The sequence below is a fragment of the Phyllobates terribilis genome, unplaced genomic scaffold (assembly GCF_046119375.1).
Source record: "Phyllobates terribilis strain yellow unplaced genomic scaffold, ASM4611937v1 Scaffold_12__6_contigs__length_324123572, whole genome shotgun sequence".
Lineage (NCBI taxonomy): Eukaryota > Metazoa > Chordata > Amphibia > Anura > Dendrobatidae > Phyllobates > Phyllobates terribilis.
In genome coordinates, this window is record NW_027362772.1 from 254527224 (window position 1) to 254543329 (window position 16106).

The window sequence follows — 16106 nt, forward strand, 5'->3', positions numbered from 1 at the left end:
GGTTGGGCGACATCTTACCACTCAATGCTTGATTTTATACATTTAATTCTTAACTTCACAATTTAGGATCAATGGTATGGAAGGCAGAAACACTAACAGTGAGCTACAGGCTGGGCTTTTGTGTATGGGAAGAATTTACTCTACCTATAAACCTCTATAGTATTCTTATTTACAGGCATATTGTACTGGTTATATATAAATATATTTACCAGTACATTTTAGGTAGAAGAGAATCTGAAAAATAAGAGTTTTTATTTCCATAAAGTTACTAAAAGATAATGGCACAAAAACAATTACGATAATCAAATTTTTTTTTTAATAAACTTTTGTAAATAATTGTCAGAAACCAGAAAGTAACATAAACATATTTAGTATTCCCAGAATTATAAAAATCCATACAATACAATGAACATCTTATTTATAGTGATTGGTGGATGGTGTAAATAAAGATGTTTTTTTTTATTTACCTCATAATTAAAGTCAATAAAATTTAATGATTACAAATAGGGACTAAAAAAAGAGAAAAAAAAACCCCACTAGATCTCACATACAGATGCTAATAAAAAAAAAAGTTACGGCTATAAAAATGGGAACTTTTCTGGTGCATTTCTCCTTTTTAAGATATGCTCAAATATGGATTTTTTTATTGTTCTTTATTAAAAAAAAATATGTATGTAATTTTTAGATGTGTGTGTGTAATGTATATATGCGTTTGTGTATACGGGAGAGGGCAGACACATCCCTTGGCTGTTAGTATCTGCCCCGTAAATAGGCAAAACTAAGAAGGATTCTGTGTCCCCAATGGGGACCTCTATCACCGATCAAGTTCAAATAGAACTACACACAAGTTTTCATGTAAGAGAAAGACCCACAGCAACAATCACATTAATCAGTTTATTTTTACACCACGAGTATACATTTTATCAAAATGTCTGTAAATATTACATACATTACAGTACAAGAAGAATGGAAGAGAGAACATATTAGACAATCAATATGATTTTATGATAAATATATATATTTCTATGTGAAATGACATTCTGGACAATTTACATATGCACCGGCCATACATTTTATCTAAATAAAGGAAGATTTATGATGAGGTAGATCAGCTTATCTATTGTACCTTAAAAGGGTATTCCCATCTCCAAGATCCTATCCCAATATGTAGTAGGTATAATAATAATAATATTAGCAAATACCTCCAATGAGAAATGTAGTATAGTTCTCCTGATTTGCTATGTCACTTACCCCATGTGCAGGGCATTGCAGTAGCTTGCGTATTCATGGTTACGACCACTCATGTAGTGGCAGCTACTTAGTTGTTAGTTGAAGTATTTGCTAATATTATTATTACACCTACTACATATTGGGAGAGGATCTTGGAGATGGGAATACATATTTAATAAAAAAAAGAAAATTCCTTTAATATGACTTTTGCTAATCCAGTAAATTAGGACTAACATTTTATAGGATGTCCGAAATCCAGAAGCAGGGGAATAATTGGACACAACTACTTAAATGAGTCGTCTGGTGGAAAAAATAAATAAAATAAAAATATGTGAATTATTGAAATTCCATTTTGGGGTTGAGGCTTTTAAAAGGGAATCTGGCACATTGAACTAATGGCAAAATATATGTGGAATGGTCACAAGGACGGTTGTCCTGAGTTCAAAATTCTATAGGGGCGCAAAATCTTCTCAGCCTTCTCCATTCTAAACTGGAATTGAAATATTGAGGTTTTCGGTGGATCTCTACAGATTTTCATAAATCGTTTTTTAAACATTGTGGTGCTTGTCTAATGACCAAGAATATTTTATAATTTCTTTACTATGGCATTAAAGTTTTTTTCCCATCTCCAAGATCTTATCCCAGTATGTAATAGGTGTAATAATAACAATATTAGCAAATACCTCCAATTAGAAATGTAGTTTAGTTCTTCTGATAAGCTATGTCACTTACCCCATGTGCAGGGCATTGCATAGGAGCTTAGGTATCCATGGTTACGACCACTTATATAGTGACAGTTAGATAGTTGTTAGTGGTTGTAACCATGGATATTTCAATGTCCTGTGCGTGGGGTAAGCGGCATAGCTAATCAGAAGAACTATACTACATTTCTAATTGGAGGTATTTGCTAATATTATTATTATTACTACACCTACTACATATTGGGATAGGATTTTGGAGATGGGACGATCCCCTTAAGTCTCATAGACCAAAAGAATACGGTCAACATCTTTTTGAAAGAACGGAAATCTGATATTGGTTGCTTTGTAGATGGATTCTTCCTAAGGTTGACTTTCCGCAGGTGATCCAGTATAATGCAACCAAAAAAATAGCACAAATAATATTTTATCACATCGTTCACAGAGATAGCATCAACGGAGTAGCATTAAAGCTCGTTAACTGCTTCTCGGAACATCATTAATGTCTTGGGAAAAAACTAAGATCTAAAGAGCTGGTTAACATTTAACGCAGGAAAAAATACACCCAAAAATGTCGTTGGACTTGAGATTTCTAATAACCGGTCAGTTCTGGTTCCCGGTGGAAAAAAAAAAAAGAGATTGCTGAGGTGTGGTCATAGTTATGATAATTTTATAGTACAGGAACCATGCCAAGGACAAAAAATACAAAGAGTACCTATTGGAAAAGATATTCTGATAATGTGGCGAAGGACAAATGTACTAAGCGAATGTGCTTACATCAGACATCGGCATATGAGGCTCGAGAGATTCGCCTGGCATTAACTGCCCAGAGCCATATCCTATATAATAAATTAACCTAAGACTATTTAAGCCTTTGCAAGCACAAAATAATTTTATAATGGTTTTTCCTATTTATGATTTAAAAGGGTTTTCCCACAAACAAAGTTAATTTTAAAGTTGATTTTAATCAATAGATCTTGGAATAATAATAATTTCCACAATTGGATGTGTTTAAATAAAATGTTCCTGTGCTGAGATAATCTTATAAATGTGCCCCTGCTGTGTACCGTGAAATGGCTGTGTCTGACCGTGCAGGAACATGGTCTGATCATACCACATCTCCTGGGCAGGGGAGGAAGGAAAAGAGTATACAGACATTACAGAATGGGATCACAGCTGCTGAATGCTGATTCTTTTTGTGAGATAAAACATTTCCCTGCCTGTTTTTAAAAAATGTTTTACCTCAAAGAAAGAATCAGCTGTGATCCCCTGCTGTAATGTCTGTATACTCTTTTGCTTCCTCCCCTGCCCAGGAGATGTGGTATTATCAGATCATTGTCCTGCACGGTCAGACACAGCCATTACACAGTACTCAGCAGGGGCACATTTATAAGATTATCGCAGCACAGGAACATTTTATTTAAACACATCCAATTGTGGAAGTTATTATTATTCCAAGATCTATTGATTAAAATCAACTTTGTTCATGGAAAACCCATTTAACGTTTTGACACCTTTGGACCCCCAATGTATCAAAAATAACCAGGATTTCCTGACCCCTGTTTTGCCATAGCATCTGAATGGAGAGTAAATTCATCTACCACTGTTAAAAAAAAAAAAGAAAAAAAAAAAAGTCTTTGTTATATGTCTATCAGAAAGTTGGAAACTGTCAGTTGCAGCTCAGTATCAAATTGCACATGCCAAGAAGCAACTATAATATATGGAAATTCAATGTAACAATTTTTAGCGAAAGTGAACTTATCCCATAAGCAGCAGCTTCAAAAATGATGGAATATTTTCTGCTTGATTCACCCATTGTGTTATTTGCTCTGTTACTCTTTGATTCCATTTTTGTGATATGGATACACTTTTACATATACAGTTAGACCCCAACTTACGAACATCCGACTTATGTACAACTCATAGATACGAACGTCAGATATTAAAAAAGAAACCTTATACCTGAGCGCTCAACTTTCCGGTCACCCCGCTGCTCGTCGTCCTTCTTCCGGTCCTCTTCTTTCCACCATCGCGAGACATATGTCCAGGCTCATCACTATAGACCAGGATTTCCAGGTGTGTCCATGCCCCGGAAGTAACTGTTTATCATAACGTTGCAAAGTCAATGTCACAACATTAGTGACTTCCAGGGCATGGACTTTGCCGGACGTCCTGACCAAGAGCAAAGAGGCTTGGGATGCGGCACTCTACGAAAGAAAGAAGAGGACCAGACGGCGTGAAACGAGCAGCGGGATCACCTAAAAGGTCAGCGATGAGGTTAGTACTTTTTTTTTTTCTGTCCCTGTTCCAACTTGAATACAAATTCGGGTTACGTTCTGGATAGAGACTGTAGGTTTGTTCGTGACCCAAATTTGTATTCCGGTTGGATCAGGGCCAGGGGACTGCCAGTAGAATTAAAGTGTATTTGGTATTATAACTTGCTTCCCTTTATTGCATTTAGCAGGTTTTTAGTAACAACCCTTGGGTTCCCAATGCCAATTCATGATGGTGTTGAAGAGAATTGATCAACCAGTTGTTCAGTCATTGTCTGTGTAAATTATAAGTACTAGGAACATAAAAAAAGACCAACAATGGTGTAGTTCTTATCTCCACCAAGGTGCTGGGAGATGAAGCCCTAATTATACCATTTATTACAATTTTATATAAACTCAACCTTCACTCCTTATTGATCTCCAAACCTACAAAAAATGTGACTTTGTATTTTTGTTGGAAAATTCAGAATCCAGTCCACACGGCGTTACTGAATTTTCCAAAAACTGCAGAATGTCTATTATCTTCTATAATTACAACTGTATGTATCATAGGGAAATTCAGTTAGGTCTGTCTTGCATTTGCGGTGTAGACAAAGTTTTTCCATCAGGGTCTGACGTACCACCTGCAGGGATGACATATACATTCACATTTTTATCTTCCTCCTTTTTCATGCCATATTTCCTGTAGCCAACGATGATCAACATGGCTCCGACGTCAAACACCAACTCTGCGATCTCTGCCACTGACAGCACTGAAGATCCAAACCAAAAGCTCCACTGGTTTCCCATAGTAGAAAGCAGGTTGTAAATCTATAAAGACAAATGTACCTAGTGGTTAGTTATTAGTGATTTCAATTATTTTTATTTTTTTATTTTTATTTAAAGACTATGCTCAACTTTGCAACCACTGTCCCGAGTAATCTAAAAAAAATGAAGTGACTTTAAAATTAGTTTTGTTAAAAATATTAAATGAAAAAAAAAAAAAAGGATTGTATTGCGAATTTGACATGGATTTTCATAGTAAGTATAACAGCCTCTTCAGGTTGAAAAGAACTCTATAAAAATAAATGCAGTTTATGGTGACAGATCTGCTTAAAAAGTGACAGATTGTTACAGTCAGCACATCCCTTTCAGAAAATATAATGCTCCATGAACAGACAGATATTACTACTGCAGAGACATTTCAAATCAAGCACAATTAAGACAGGTTAGAATTACATGCAGCAGACATTTTGCCAAATATTCTGTGACTGTCCCATAAATCTGAATGGGCCTGCAGAAATCCATGTGATTGGTTTTAAAAACTTCATTTTACATGACTTATACTGATTTTCCATTGCAGAACTTTCTACAATGCTTAAACACCAACCCTAAAGGATCATAGATGGAAGGTCCAGAAAGGAAACGTAGAGAATATACTAGTCCTTAGTATTCCAGTGCAGCTACTTTACTGCTTTCTCTATCCATGGAAGAGCATCATACTCTACATGAATCCAAAGCTATATTGCTAGTATCCAATATTCTCTGAATACTTACATTTATTGCAGGTGCTTCATCAAATGAGCGAAGACCCAGTTCTTGGAAATATACATTAAGTCTTGCAATATCATTTCTAGAAAGGATGAAAGTAAAAGGATCATTTATTATTCTAGAATCCTATTGGAATATACAGTTGTGCTCAAAAGTTGACATACCCCGTCAGAATTTTTCCTTTCTTGGCCTTGTTTCAGAGAATATGAATGATAACAAAAAAACTTTTTCTCCACTCATGGTTATTGGTTGGGTGAAGCCATTTATTGTCAAACTACTGTGTTTTCTCTTTTTAAATCCTAATGACAACCAAAAACATCCAAATGACCCTGATCAAAAGTTCACATACCCTGGTGATTTTGGCCTGATAATATGCACAGAATTTGACACAAATGGGTTTGAATGGCTACTAAAGGTAACATCCTCACCTGTGACCTGTTTGCTTGTAATCATTGTGTGTGCATAAAAGCTGAGTGAGTTTCTGGGATTCAGACAGACTCTTGCATCTTTCATCCAGCCACTGACGTTTCTGGATTGTGAGTCATGGGGAAAGCAACGGATCTACGGGAAAAGGTAGTTGAACTATATAACACAGGAAAGGGATACAAAAAAGTATCGAAGGAATTGATAATGCCAGTCAAACTGTGATTAACAAATGGAAAATCAGGGGCTCTGTAAAAACCAAACCACGGTCAGGTAGACCAACAAAAATTTCAGTCACAACTGCCAGGAAAATTGTTTGGGATGCAAAGAAAAACCCACAAATAACATCCGCTGGAATTCAGGACTCTCTGAAAACTAGCGGTGTGGCTGTTTCAAGATGCAAAATAAGGAGGCACTTGAAGAAAAATGGGCTGCATAGTCAAGTCACCAGAAGAAAGCCATTACTGCGCAAATGCCACAAAGTATCTTGCCTACAATACGCCAAACAGCACAGAGACAAGCTTCAAAACTTCTGAAATAGGTAATTTGGAGTGATGAGACCAAAATTGAACTGTTTGGCCACAACCATAAAGGTTACATTTGGAGAGAGATCAACAAGGCCTATGATGAAAGGAACACCATTCCTACAGTAAAGCATGGAGGTAGAATGCTGATGTTTTGGGGATGTGTGAGCTACAAAGGCACAGTAAACTTGGTAAGAGTTGAAGGAAAGATGAATGCAGCACGTTATCAGCAAATACTGGAGGCAAATTTGCAGTCATCAGCCCGGAAGCTGCGAATGGGAAGTACTTGGACGTTCCAAAATGACAATGATCCAAAACACAAGGCCAAGTCGACCTGTAATTGGTTACAGCAGAACAAAGTGAAGGTTCTGGAGTGGCCATCTCAGTCTCCTGACCTCAATATCATTGAGCCACTCTGGGGAGATCTCGAGCGCGCAGTTCATGCTAGACAGCCCAGGAATTTACAGGAACTGGAGGCTTTTTGCCAAGAAGAATGGGCAGCTTTACCTTCTGAGAAATTAAAGAATCTCATCCACAACTACCACAAAAGACTTCAAGCTGTCATTGATGTTAGAGGGGGCAATACACGGTATTAAGAACTCGGGTATGTGAACTTTTGATCAGGGTCATTTGGATGATTTTGGTTGTCATTAAGATTTAAAAAAAGAAAACACAGTAGTTTGACAATAAATGGCTTCACCGAACCAATAACCATTAGTGGAGAAAAAGTTTTTTTCTTATCATTCATATTCTCTGAAACAAGGCCAGGAAAGGAAAAATTCTGCCAGGGCATGTAAACTTTTCAGCACAACTGTAAATTTATATAAAGTACGGTAAGTGTGACATGCAGAAGTAGTGCTGTTGCAGAGTGTGACATGCAGAAAAAGTGCTGTTGCTTTAAAAGCAATCAGCAACTGTTAGAAATAACATAAGCACAGGAGACAGGACATGTTGTGCTTCAGAAGCATCGAGCAACTAGAGGGGTTAACACAGTCACTGGAGACAGGGGGTGTTTTAGCAGAGCCCCAGGGGGATTGTGGGGAACTTGTTATTGTAGTCTGGCTGAAGCCGAAGAGAAAGGTGGTGTGTTATCTGGATCTCACAAAAATGCAGCTGAACTGGATTCAGATCAGGAGAGAAACTAAACATAGGTCAGATAAACTCCCTGAACTAACAGCGCAGAGTATTATCAGGCAGGAAGATAAGGACTGGAAGGAATTGTGTCACAGGGATTATCTCCCTCATCAACCACCCCCCCCCTCCATCTCCATGTAGGATAAAGAATGCTGTGTACTATTGTGTCCTTGTGAAGGACAAACCTGTGGTTGTGTATGCATAGAAGTGTGCTGCTTAGAGATCTAATCAATGCTGAATTATGCTACTGAAGAGACTGTAATACTGCGCCTTGTGAAGAAACTACTATATTGTTACTGGAGCTGGTTGCTCAAGAAACTCAGACTGTACTGTAATGAAGATTGTTGCTGTAATATCCCTGAATTGCACTAGCCGTGCTTCAGATTAAATTCCACTGATAAACTGTTGAAAAAGACTCTTGTCAGATGTGTCTGGTCAGCAATTGAATCTATAGTGTGCCTGAGAAAAGCTGCAGCCTATGGTCGCCCTGAGTAACGGTTCCCCCAGGATTCCAAAGAATTCATGAAACCCGTCTCGCCCTATCTGAACCTAGCGGCGTGTGTTTAACACAAGTATCTATTATCTATCCATCTATCTTCATATCTATTGAGAGGTCACCTTGCAGCGGTTGATGGGCACACATGAATTGGCCAATTTATGCACTAAGAACCTCCGTTTTTTGTAAGTAAAGCTTACTGAGTAATAACACAGTTTAGATCAAATGTTTTTATTGTCTTTATGTATCTTGGCCATAATGGAGTGCTGCTGCGCTTTCTTTCTTTCTATCTCAAGCTGCAGTTCCTGCAATGATATCAGGTGGATCATATACCCACTGAATATCAAATGACTCCAATCCTGCTGGTTTTACTCCTTAGATGTAATGTGAAAAGGGCCATTGTGGATGCCGATGGGTAGCCAAAGCAGCCCTGGAGCCTAATGAAGCACTGCAGGTCTGCCATTCTGGTACTCCTATTAAAGGGAATTTGTGAGCAGGTTTTGCTATGTAATCTGAGAGCAACATGATGTAGGGGTAGAGACCCCGATTCCAGCCATGTCCTTTGCTGGGCTGCTTGGTGCAGTTTTGATAAAATCACTGTTTTCTCTGCTGCCAATGTAGCAGTGCCCAGAATGCTGAACCCTATATAAAGCCGCTCACACCACTGATTGGCAGCTTTCTGTGTACGCTGTGCATAGGCAGGAAGCAGCTTATCAGTGGCGGGGGCAGAGTTACACAGAGCAAGAGGACTAGATGGCAAGAGACACCTAGTCCTCTAGTGATAATATCCTGCTGATAAAACACTGATTTTACTGTTCAACAACACACAGCCTAGTAAGTGACAAATTGCTGGAATCAGAAACTCTGCCCCAACATCCTGTTCTCAGTTTAAAAAGCAAAAACCTGTTGACTTATTCCCTTAAGCCTTGCCATGAGAAAAAGAAGACAGGACAATACAGAAAAACAAGCTCTTGATGGAAAATTAAAAAAAAGTTATTTATCTTAAACCATCCATAAGGAGGCTGCTGTAAATGTCACCAGCCCAAGATGTCTGTGAGTTAAATTCTCTACAGTCTAGAGACATGCGTCATGATGGTCTGGGCCGGATGGAGAAGAAAAATGAATGACTACAATTAGAGAAGACGACACCCGTGAGTCACTGGATTTACCTGTACAGCATAAAGGTCTGCAAAGCTGGTATCGCTCTTTATATGGTCACTGTGTGATGGTAATATTAGACGTAGTACTGTAGTTTTGGTAGTAAATGGTAGCGATCGCGTGGTGGTATTATTTGTCCCTTTTATAGTAGCACTAGATGGTGGCCCGATTCTAAACCATCGGGTATTCTAGAATATGTATGCGGCCGACCGGGCGCAATTAGCAGAGCGGTGTTTAAATTTGGCGCCAAAATCGCTGATTGGTCGCGGCCGGCAACCGCGACCAATCAGCAGAGCGGTGTTTAAATTTGGCGCCAATACTGCTGATTGGTCGCGGCCGGCGACCGCGACCAATCAGCAGAGCGATGTTTAAATCTGGTGCTAATCTCGCTGATTGGTCGCGGCTGGCGGCCGCGACCAATCAGCAGAGCGGTGTTTAAATTTGGCCCCAATCTCGCTGATTCAGCAGAGCGGTGTTGAAATTTGGCGCCAATGTCGCTGATCGGCCGCCAGCCGCGACCAATCAGCAGAGCGGTGTTTAACTTTGGCGCCAAAATCACTGATTGGTCGCAGCCGCCAGCCGCGACCAATCAGTGACATTGGCGCCAAATTTCAACAACGCTCTGCTGAATGGTCGCGGCCGCCAGCCGCGACCAATCAGCGATTTTGGCGCCAAATTTAAACACCGCTCTGCTGATTGGTCGCGGCCGCCAGCCGCGACCAATCAGCAGAGCGGTGTTTAAATTTGGCGCCAAAATCGCTGATTGGTCGAGGACGCCAGCCGCGACCAATCAGCAGAGCGGTGTTTAAATTTGGCGCCAATCTCGCTGATTGGTCGCGGCCGCCAGCCGCGAACAATCAGCAGAGCGGTGTTTAAATTTGGCGCCAATCTCGCTGATTCAGCAGAGCGGTGTTTAAATTTGGCGCCAAAATCGCTGATTGGTCGCGGCCGCCAGTCGCGACCAATCAGCAGAGCGGTTTTTAAATTTGGCGCCAATCTCGCTGATTGGTCGCGGCCGCCAGCCGCGACCAATCAGCAGAGCGGGGATTAAATTTGCCGCCCATATCGCTGATTGATCGCGGCCGGCCACCGCGACCAATCAGCAGAGCGTCGTTTAAATTTGACGCCCATATCGCTGATTGATCGCGGCCGGCCACCGCGACCAATCAGCAGAGCGGCGTTTAAATTTGCCGCCCATATCGCTGATTGGTCGCGGGCGTCGACCGCGACCAATCAGCGTCGTATTAGTGAGGACCGGGGAGCGGCGCTGCTTGTGCGGCTACTTCCGCTGCGAGAAGCCGGGAGATGAGTGACTGCTTGCAGCAGAAGCATCCCGACCGGCGGCGCCGCTCCCTGGTCCTCCGTTCAGCTAGCGGCCGGGAAATGAGCGCCTCGCGCCGGTTGTCTCCCTGCTGCATCGCCGCTGACCTCCGTCCTGCAGATGAGCCGCTAACGGCCGCCATCTTTTTCTCAAATCCCACGTCGCTGATTGGCCGCGGCCGGACCAATGAGCGACACGGGATTTCCTGGACAGACAGACAGACAGACGGGATAAGACGATTATATATATATAGATTATTTGGTAACTGTATTATTTAAAAGTGTATTATCCTGTATAGACAATTACCATATATATTATGTTCCAATGATGGAATTGCTGTTGTTTTTAGTTCCAAAAAAGTAAAAAAAGAATAAAGAAAAAAAAAGTGCATAAGTATTTTTAACAACTTGAGTGGACAGGATGATTCAGGGACGTATCTGTGATATTATATGTCCTTTATTCTATTTACATGAGTGTAATGGTAACTGTGTGAGTAGGAATATTGCGCTTTACCTTCTACTGGTTCTGTTATAGCCAGACTTCAGGGATAATAACCCTGTGACCCAATCCTGTAACAAGAGACAGATCTATGTGACATATACTGCAGATATCGAGCGGGGATGGAAGCGGCTCTATTACACACATTACACAAAATCATTACATATAATGGAGATGTCCACATTCAGTTCCTCCTATAAGAGGATATTGATGTCATTATAACAGGACCTCTGCTTTCATAAACTTTCCAAAAATTGGCCAGAACATTGAAAATAAGAAAACAATTTTTACATTTTTTTAGACAGAAAGCTGTAGTACAGTGAATAATATTTCCCCCTTTAAATCAGTTTACTCACCTTAGACACGGATGTCGGCCATTTAGCGGAGCCTGCTGAGAGCTGATACATTGTTTCACTGTTAAAGTATAAAATGTATAATTTATCATGTATTCATATAACAACTACGCCATTATTAATTTGGGCTGTTGTTCAGGAAATGGTTGGGGAAATTATTTACTAAGGCAGAATCACACATGCAGTTTTAGGTGGATTTTTTTTTGCCCAAAGCCATGAATGCTATTAAAAAAATCACTGCCTGAGGAAGCTCGTGCGAAACGCACTTTGGAGTGAGGAGTATTTCTACCATGAACCTGGGTCAGTAACTTCTTCCATCACTTCTTTCTCAGGATCTATACAGGTTTTCACTGATGTTTTTTTAGCAATGACTGGCACATGTATTTGATTTATTTCTTCCTTACAACTTCTTAGTCATAATTTTTGCATATATTTCTCAGTGCACTTGCACTTTATATATAAACTGATGATACTTGTTCATGCATGGTTCTCTGTGTTATGTTCCTCTGTCTCTATTTTTCACCTTGTTTTTATTTTTGTCTTGTATGTGTTTTTTGATCTTGTTCTTTTTGTTTTGTTAATTGGTGTTCTAACAATAAAGTATCTGGTTTATATTTTCTGCTTACTTATTAGTGTGACGATACAGCCTAAAATCTTAATAAGCCAGACGTTTAGATTTGTTAATCCAAGAGAAATACACTATTATCTTTGGGTTGACTTGTAAATCTATGTGTATTTATGTGCTTGGTCAATAAGAACAGACCAGTATTTGTATAGCCCTGATTGTTGCCTCCTCTTGGGTTTGGAAACCATGATGTTTGCTAATATGCCAATTACATATTGTACTAAAAGCCAGTTGAATGTTTATTTACAAGAGCCCCTGTGATACCAAGTATGTAAATTGATTAGCTCAAACAATAAGACCTGAGTGAGCCCTGCACCTTTACCTCTAACCCCGACCTATGACTGATGACCGTTATATGTAAATAAAAAAGGGTTTATCTATCCTGCTGAAGAGAGACTTGGAACAGAAAGTAGAGTGAGACTTTACAAGGAGAGTCAACACTCAGACTCCCTTCACACCATCAGCTTGGAAGCATGGATTTAACCAAAGAGACACAGATTTGGATCCTACATGATTCTAGTATAAGGGTATATAGCCCTGACTGGAAAGATACGGATCTGTTCCATTGACCATCAGAAAGACCATGGATACATTTGGGGAGACCAGCTTGGGACGATGATGTCACCTGGCCCCATGGATATGTTGTTTGGGGTTGCCAGGTGGGACTCTCCGGTTGCCTGGAACCCATAGAGACATTCGGAGAAGCCAGATTGGGACCCGCCGATCATCTGGCCCCATGGAAACTCTCGGAGAGGCCAGGGTGGGACCCTCGGGTCTCCTGGCCTTGTACCTCGATGGACTGCTAGCTTCCTAAGCTTGCCGCTACCTTTTTTCTGTGGGGGCCCACCAGAAGTGGGGTTCCCACTGGTTGAGGTAGTTGGCCCCGGAAGTCCCAAAGTCGCAACTGTTCTATCTCAGGCGGGCCAGCGGGAGGGTGAGACTGTGTAATGTTGTACCATCTTAGGTATTTGCTAGGACTATTCTGTGTGTTTGTTGTCCGCTTTGAAAAGTATTGCCATGCTGTTTTACCCTCATCCTGTGTTGTCTGAGTAGCATTACGCCCATGGAAGACACCGTGTCTTTACAGTTGGTTATTCAGGAGCAGTCCGTGTAGGTTTTGAGGTATTAAAAATGAATGGAAATTAAAGGAATGAGTTAAGGAAGGCCCCATACACATTAGATAGCTGTTGGTTGATCGTTCGGCTTTTACCCCTGACTCTCCCGTCACAGGAATGCTCCTGGGTTCTCTATCGGAAAGTCACTACCAGACTCTTATCTCCCGGAGATCAAAAGGATTGGCCAGCGAAACTCCAAATCTCTTCTCCCCCTCTCGGGAGAGAGTCGGGAGGCCCCCATGCACATTAGACTGTTCTCCGATCCCTCTGATATTGGTAGTTCAGCTGACTTTAATCTAATGTGAATGGGGGGCCTTTATACTTTCCCTCCCTGCTGTATCCAGCTCTGTTTTTTTTTAAGGGGGAGAAGGTTGTAACTTGTAAGCTGCTGTCATGCACTTCCGGCAGCAATTTATTTACTGGGAGAGCAAAAGGATCAAATGCTAAAATTCAACATGCCAAATCCTTCTTTTCCCCGGACATCATCTGCTTTGTGAGAGTTGGGAAGCCGCCATACACTTCAGATGATTGACCGTTATTGCTGAAATTGACAGCTTCAAATGTGCATGGGGCCAGAAGATGTTATCAGTTGGGTGCATGGGCCAAGATGCCACCAACTACTTCTGACCTCTACCACCTGTGAGCCCATATGGCTTCTGGTGAAGTTGTCAGAACCTAGTGGTTCCTTTTCTGGGAATGTAAAGCTTCAAGTCACTTGTTGAAAAATCCATTGGTTATCTATATATTGAAAGTTTATGACACAAGGTGGCAATTAATGTGCTGCTGACACCCATAGCATTGTGTATGGTTACATACAACATATCTTGTTCTCAGACTGGTTATATACAGTCATGGCAGAAGGTGTTGGCACCCTTGAAATTGTTCCAGAAAATGAAGGATTTCTCTCAGAAAATGATTGCAATTTCACATGTTTATTTCCTTTGTGTGTATTGGAACATCACAAAAAAACAGAAAAAAGGCAAATTGGACATAATTTAACACAAAAGCCCCAAAATGCACGAGACAACATTGTTTACACTAAATTACCCAAAAGGAAAATAGATCCCATCATAAGGGATGTTAAAACGTGACTTTATTAATTTTAAGTCTAAAAGAGATCAATATAGTATAGATTAAAATTGTCGCTAGAATGATTCTGTATTATATTATCCTCTCTAAATAGTTTCAGTTGCCTGAGCTAAAGCTCCTTCCATTCATCCTGCCTATACATCACGTCTGCAGTCCGTCATCATACATTAGTGATTAGATTACATGATTAAACATCTGTGCTGTTACTATATATCAGGGTTCATTCAGCAGCAAAAAAGCATTAATAGCCACCCCAACAAGTTTTGCCTTCACAGGCTTCCTCAGGGGGCTGGGGCTGTAAGCCTTATAGCTCCAGCCTCTCGAGGAAGCATGTGAAGGCGAAACATGTTGGGGTGGCTATGAATGCTTTTTAGCTGCTGAATGAGCCCTGATTCATGAACTAGTGTATGATGACGGACTGCAGCAGTGATATATAGGCAGGATGAATGGAAAGAGCTTTTGCTCAGGCAGCTGAATCTATTTAGAGAGGATAATATAATACAGAATCATTCTAGCGACAATTTTAATCTATACTATATTGATCTCTTTTAGACTTAAAATTAATAAAAGTCACGTTTTAACATCCCTTATGATTGGGATCTGTTTACCCTTTGGGTAATTTGGTGTTATGAATCTCTAAAGGGGTGTATGCACTTTTTTGTTGTCTTATGGGCAAAATTGTTTGCACCTTTCCAAAATTGTGAGTAAACAACTTTGTTTCAAGCATGTGATGCTCGTTCAAACTCACCTGCGGCAAGTAACAGGTGTGGGCAATATGAAAGTCACATCTGGAATCAGATAAAAAGGGGGAGAAGTTGACTCCAACACTTTCCACCATGACTGTATATTCTCCTTGGTGATAAGCCTGGTGCATAGTCATAAAGAGATCTAGCAATCTTATTACCTGCACTGCTTTGGGCAATTCTGGAAACAGACGAGCCTGTGATCTATCAGCTTATCGTACAGCCGATAGAAGCAGTGACCTGAAATGAAGAGTTTTATGAGAACAGAATATGTGGTCCCGGCTTTATTCACATCTGAAATCAGCAACTCCAGTTCTGTAGGAAGTCTGAACTCTGCCTCCTATTTCATTATAGGATTCGGCTGCATCAATGTCCTTTCTTCTTTTAAACTGCAGCTCTGTCTGTTCTGGTGGACTTCTGTGTATGAGCACAGCCCCACCGCAAAATCAGCAGGAAGCCCATAAACTTAGGGTCCGATTCATTAACACTGGAGTTGCGCATGCCAGTCTTAATGAAGAGCTCGCTGGAGCACAGAATTCATTAGGTGGCGCATGCCACTAAATGAGTTTGGCGCGAATCCTCTGTGGCAGGCGCCTCCATGCACTTTGCCAGAAATGCTCCTCCAGTCAGAGAACATAGAAGCATTTCAGGTGTAAAAAATTCAGGGACTTTTAATTAATTTGATAGGTGGACGTAGACACTCTCCATCCCAGCTCCTCCCCGGCTTCACCCATTTTGGCAGAGCTACTTAAACCATCGTAAAAATGCCAAAAGTCTCAATTTTTTGTTTTTGCTGGCGTAAAAGCTTTGATGATTTGACCCCACAACGTTGACTTCTGTCTTGGCAAAAATAGTAGGATTCCAATCTTCAAGCAATAAAAAGGGTACTTCAGTCT

The 16106-nt window shown here is 40.5% G+C and overlaps 1 protein-coding gene across 1 annotated transcript in view; it reads right to left on the minus strand.

The window, feature by feature from the left end:
* Positions 1 to 3360: 3360 nt before the first annotated feature.
* SCNN1D (sodium channel epithelial 1 subunit delta) overlaps positions 3361 to 16106 on the minus strand; it is a 31277-nt gene continuing 18531 nt past the window's right edge. The window contains exons 9-13 of the mRNA XM_073656862.1: positions 15372 to 15450; positions 11642 to 11699; positions 11301 to 11356; positions 5738 to 5813; positions 3361 to 5011 (exon numbers count right to left, since the gene is read on the minus strand). Coding sequence (XP_073512963.1) covers positions 4760 to 5011; positions 5738 to 5813; positions 11301 to 11356; positions 11642 to 11699; positions 15372 to 15450 — 521 coding nt within the window. The 3' untranslated portion in view covers positions 3361 to 4759. The remainder of the gene's footprint in view (positions 5012 to 5737; positions 5814 to 11300; positions 11357 to 11641; positions 11700 to 15371; positions 15451 to 16106) is intronic.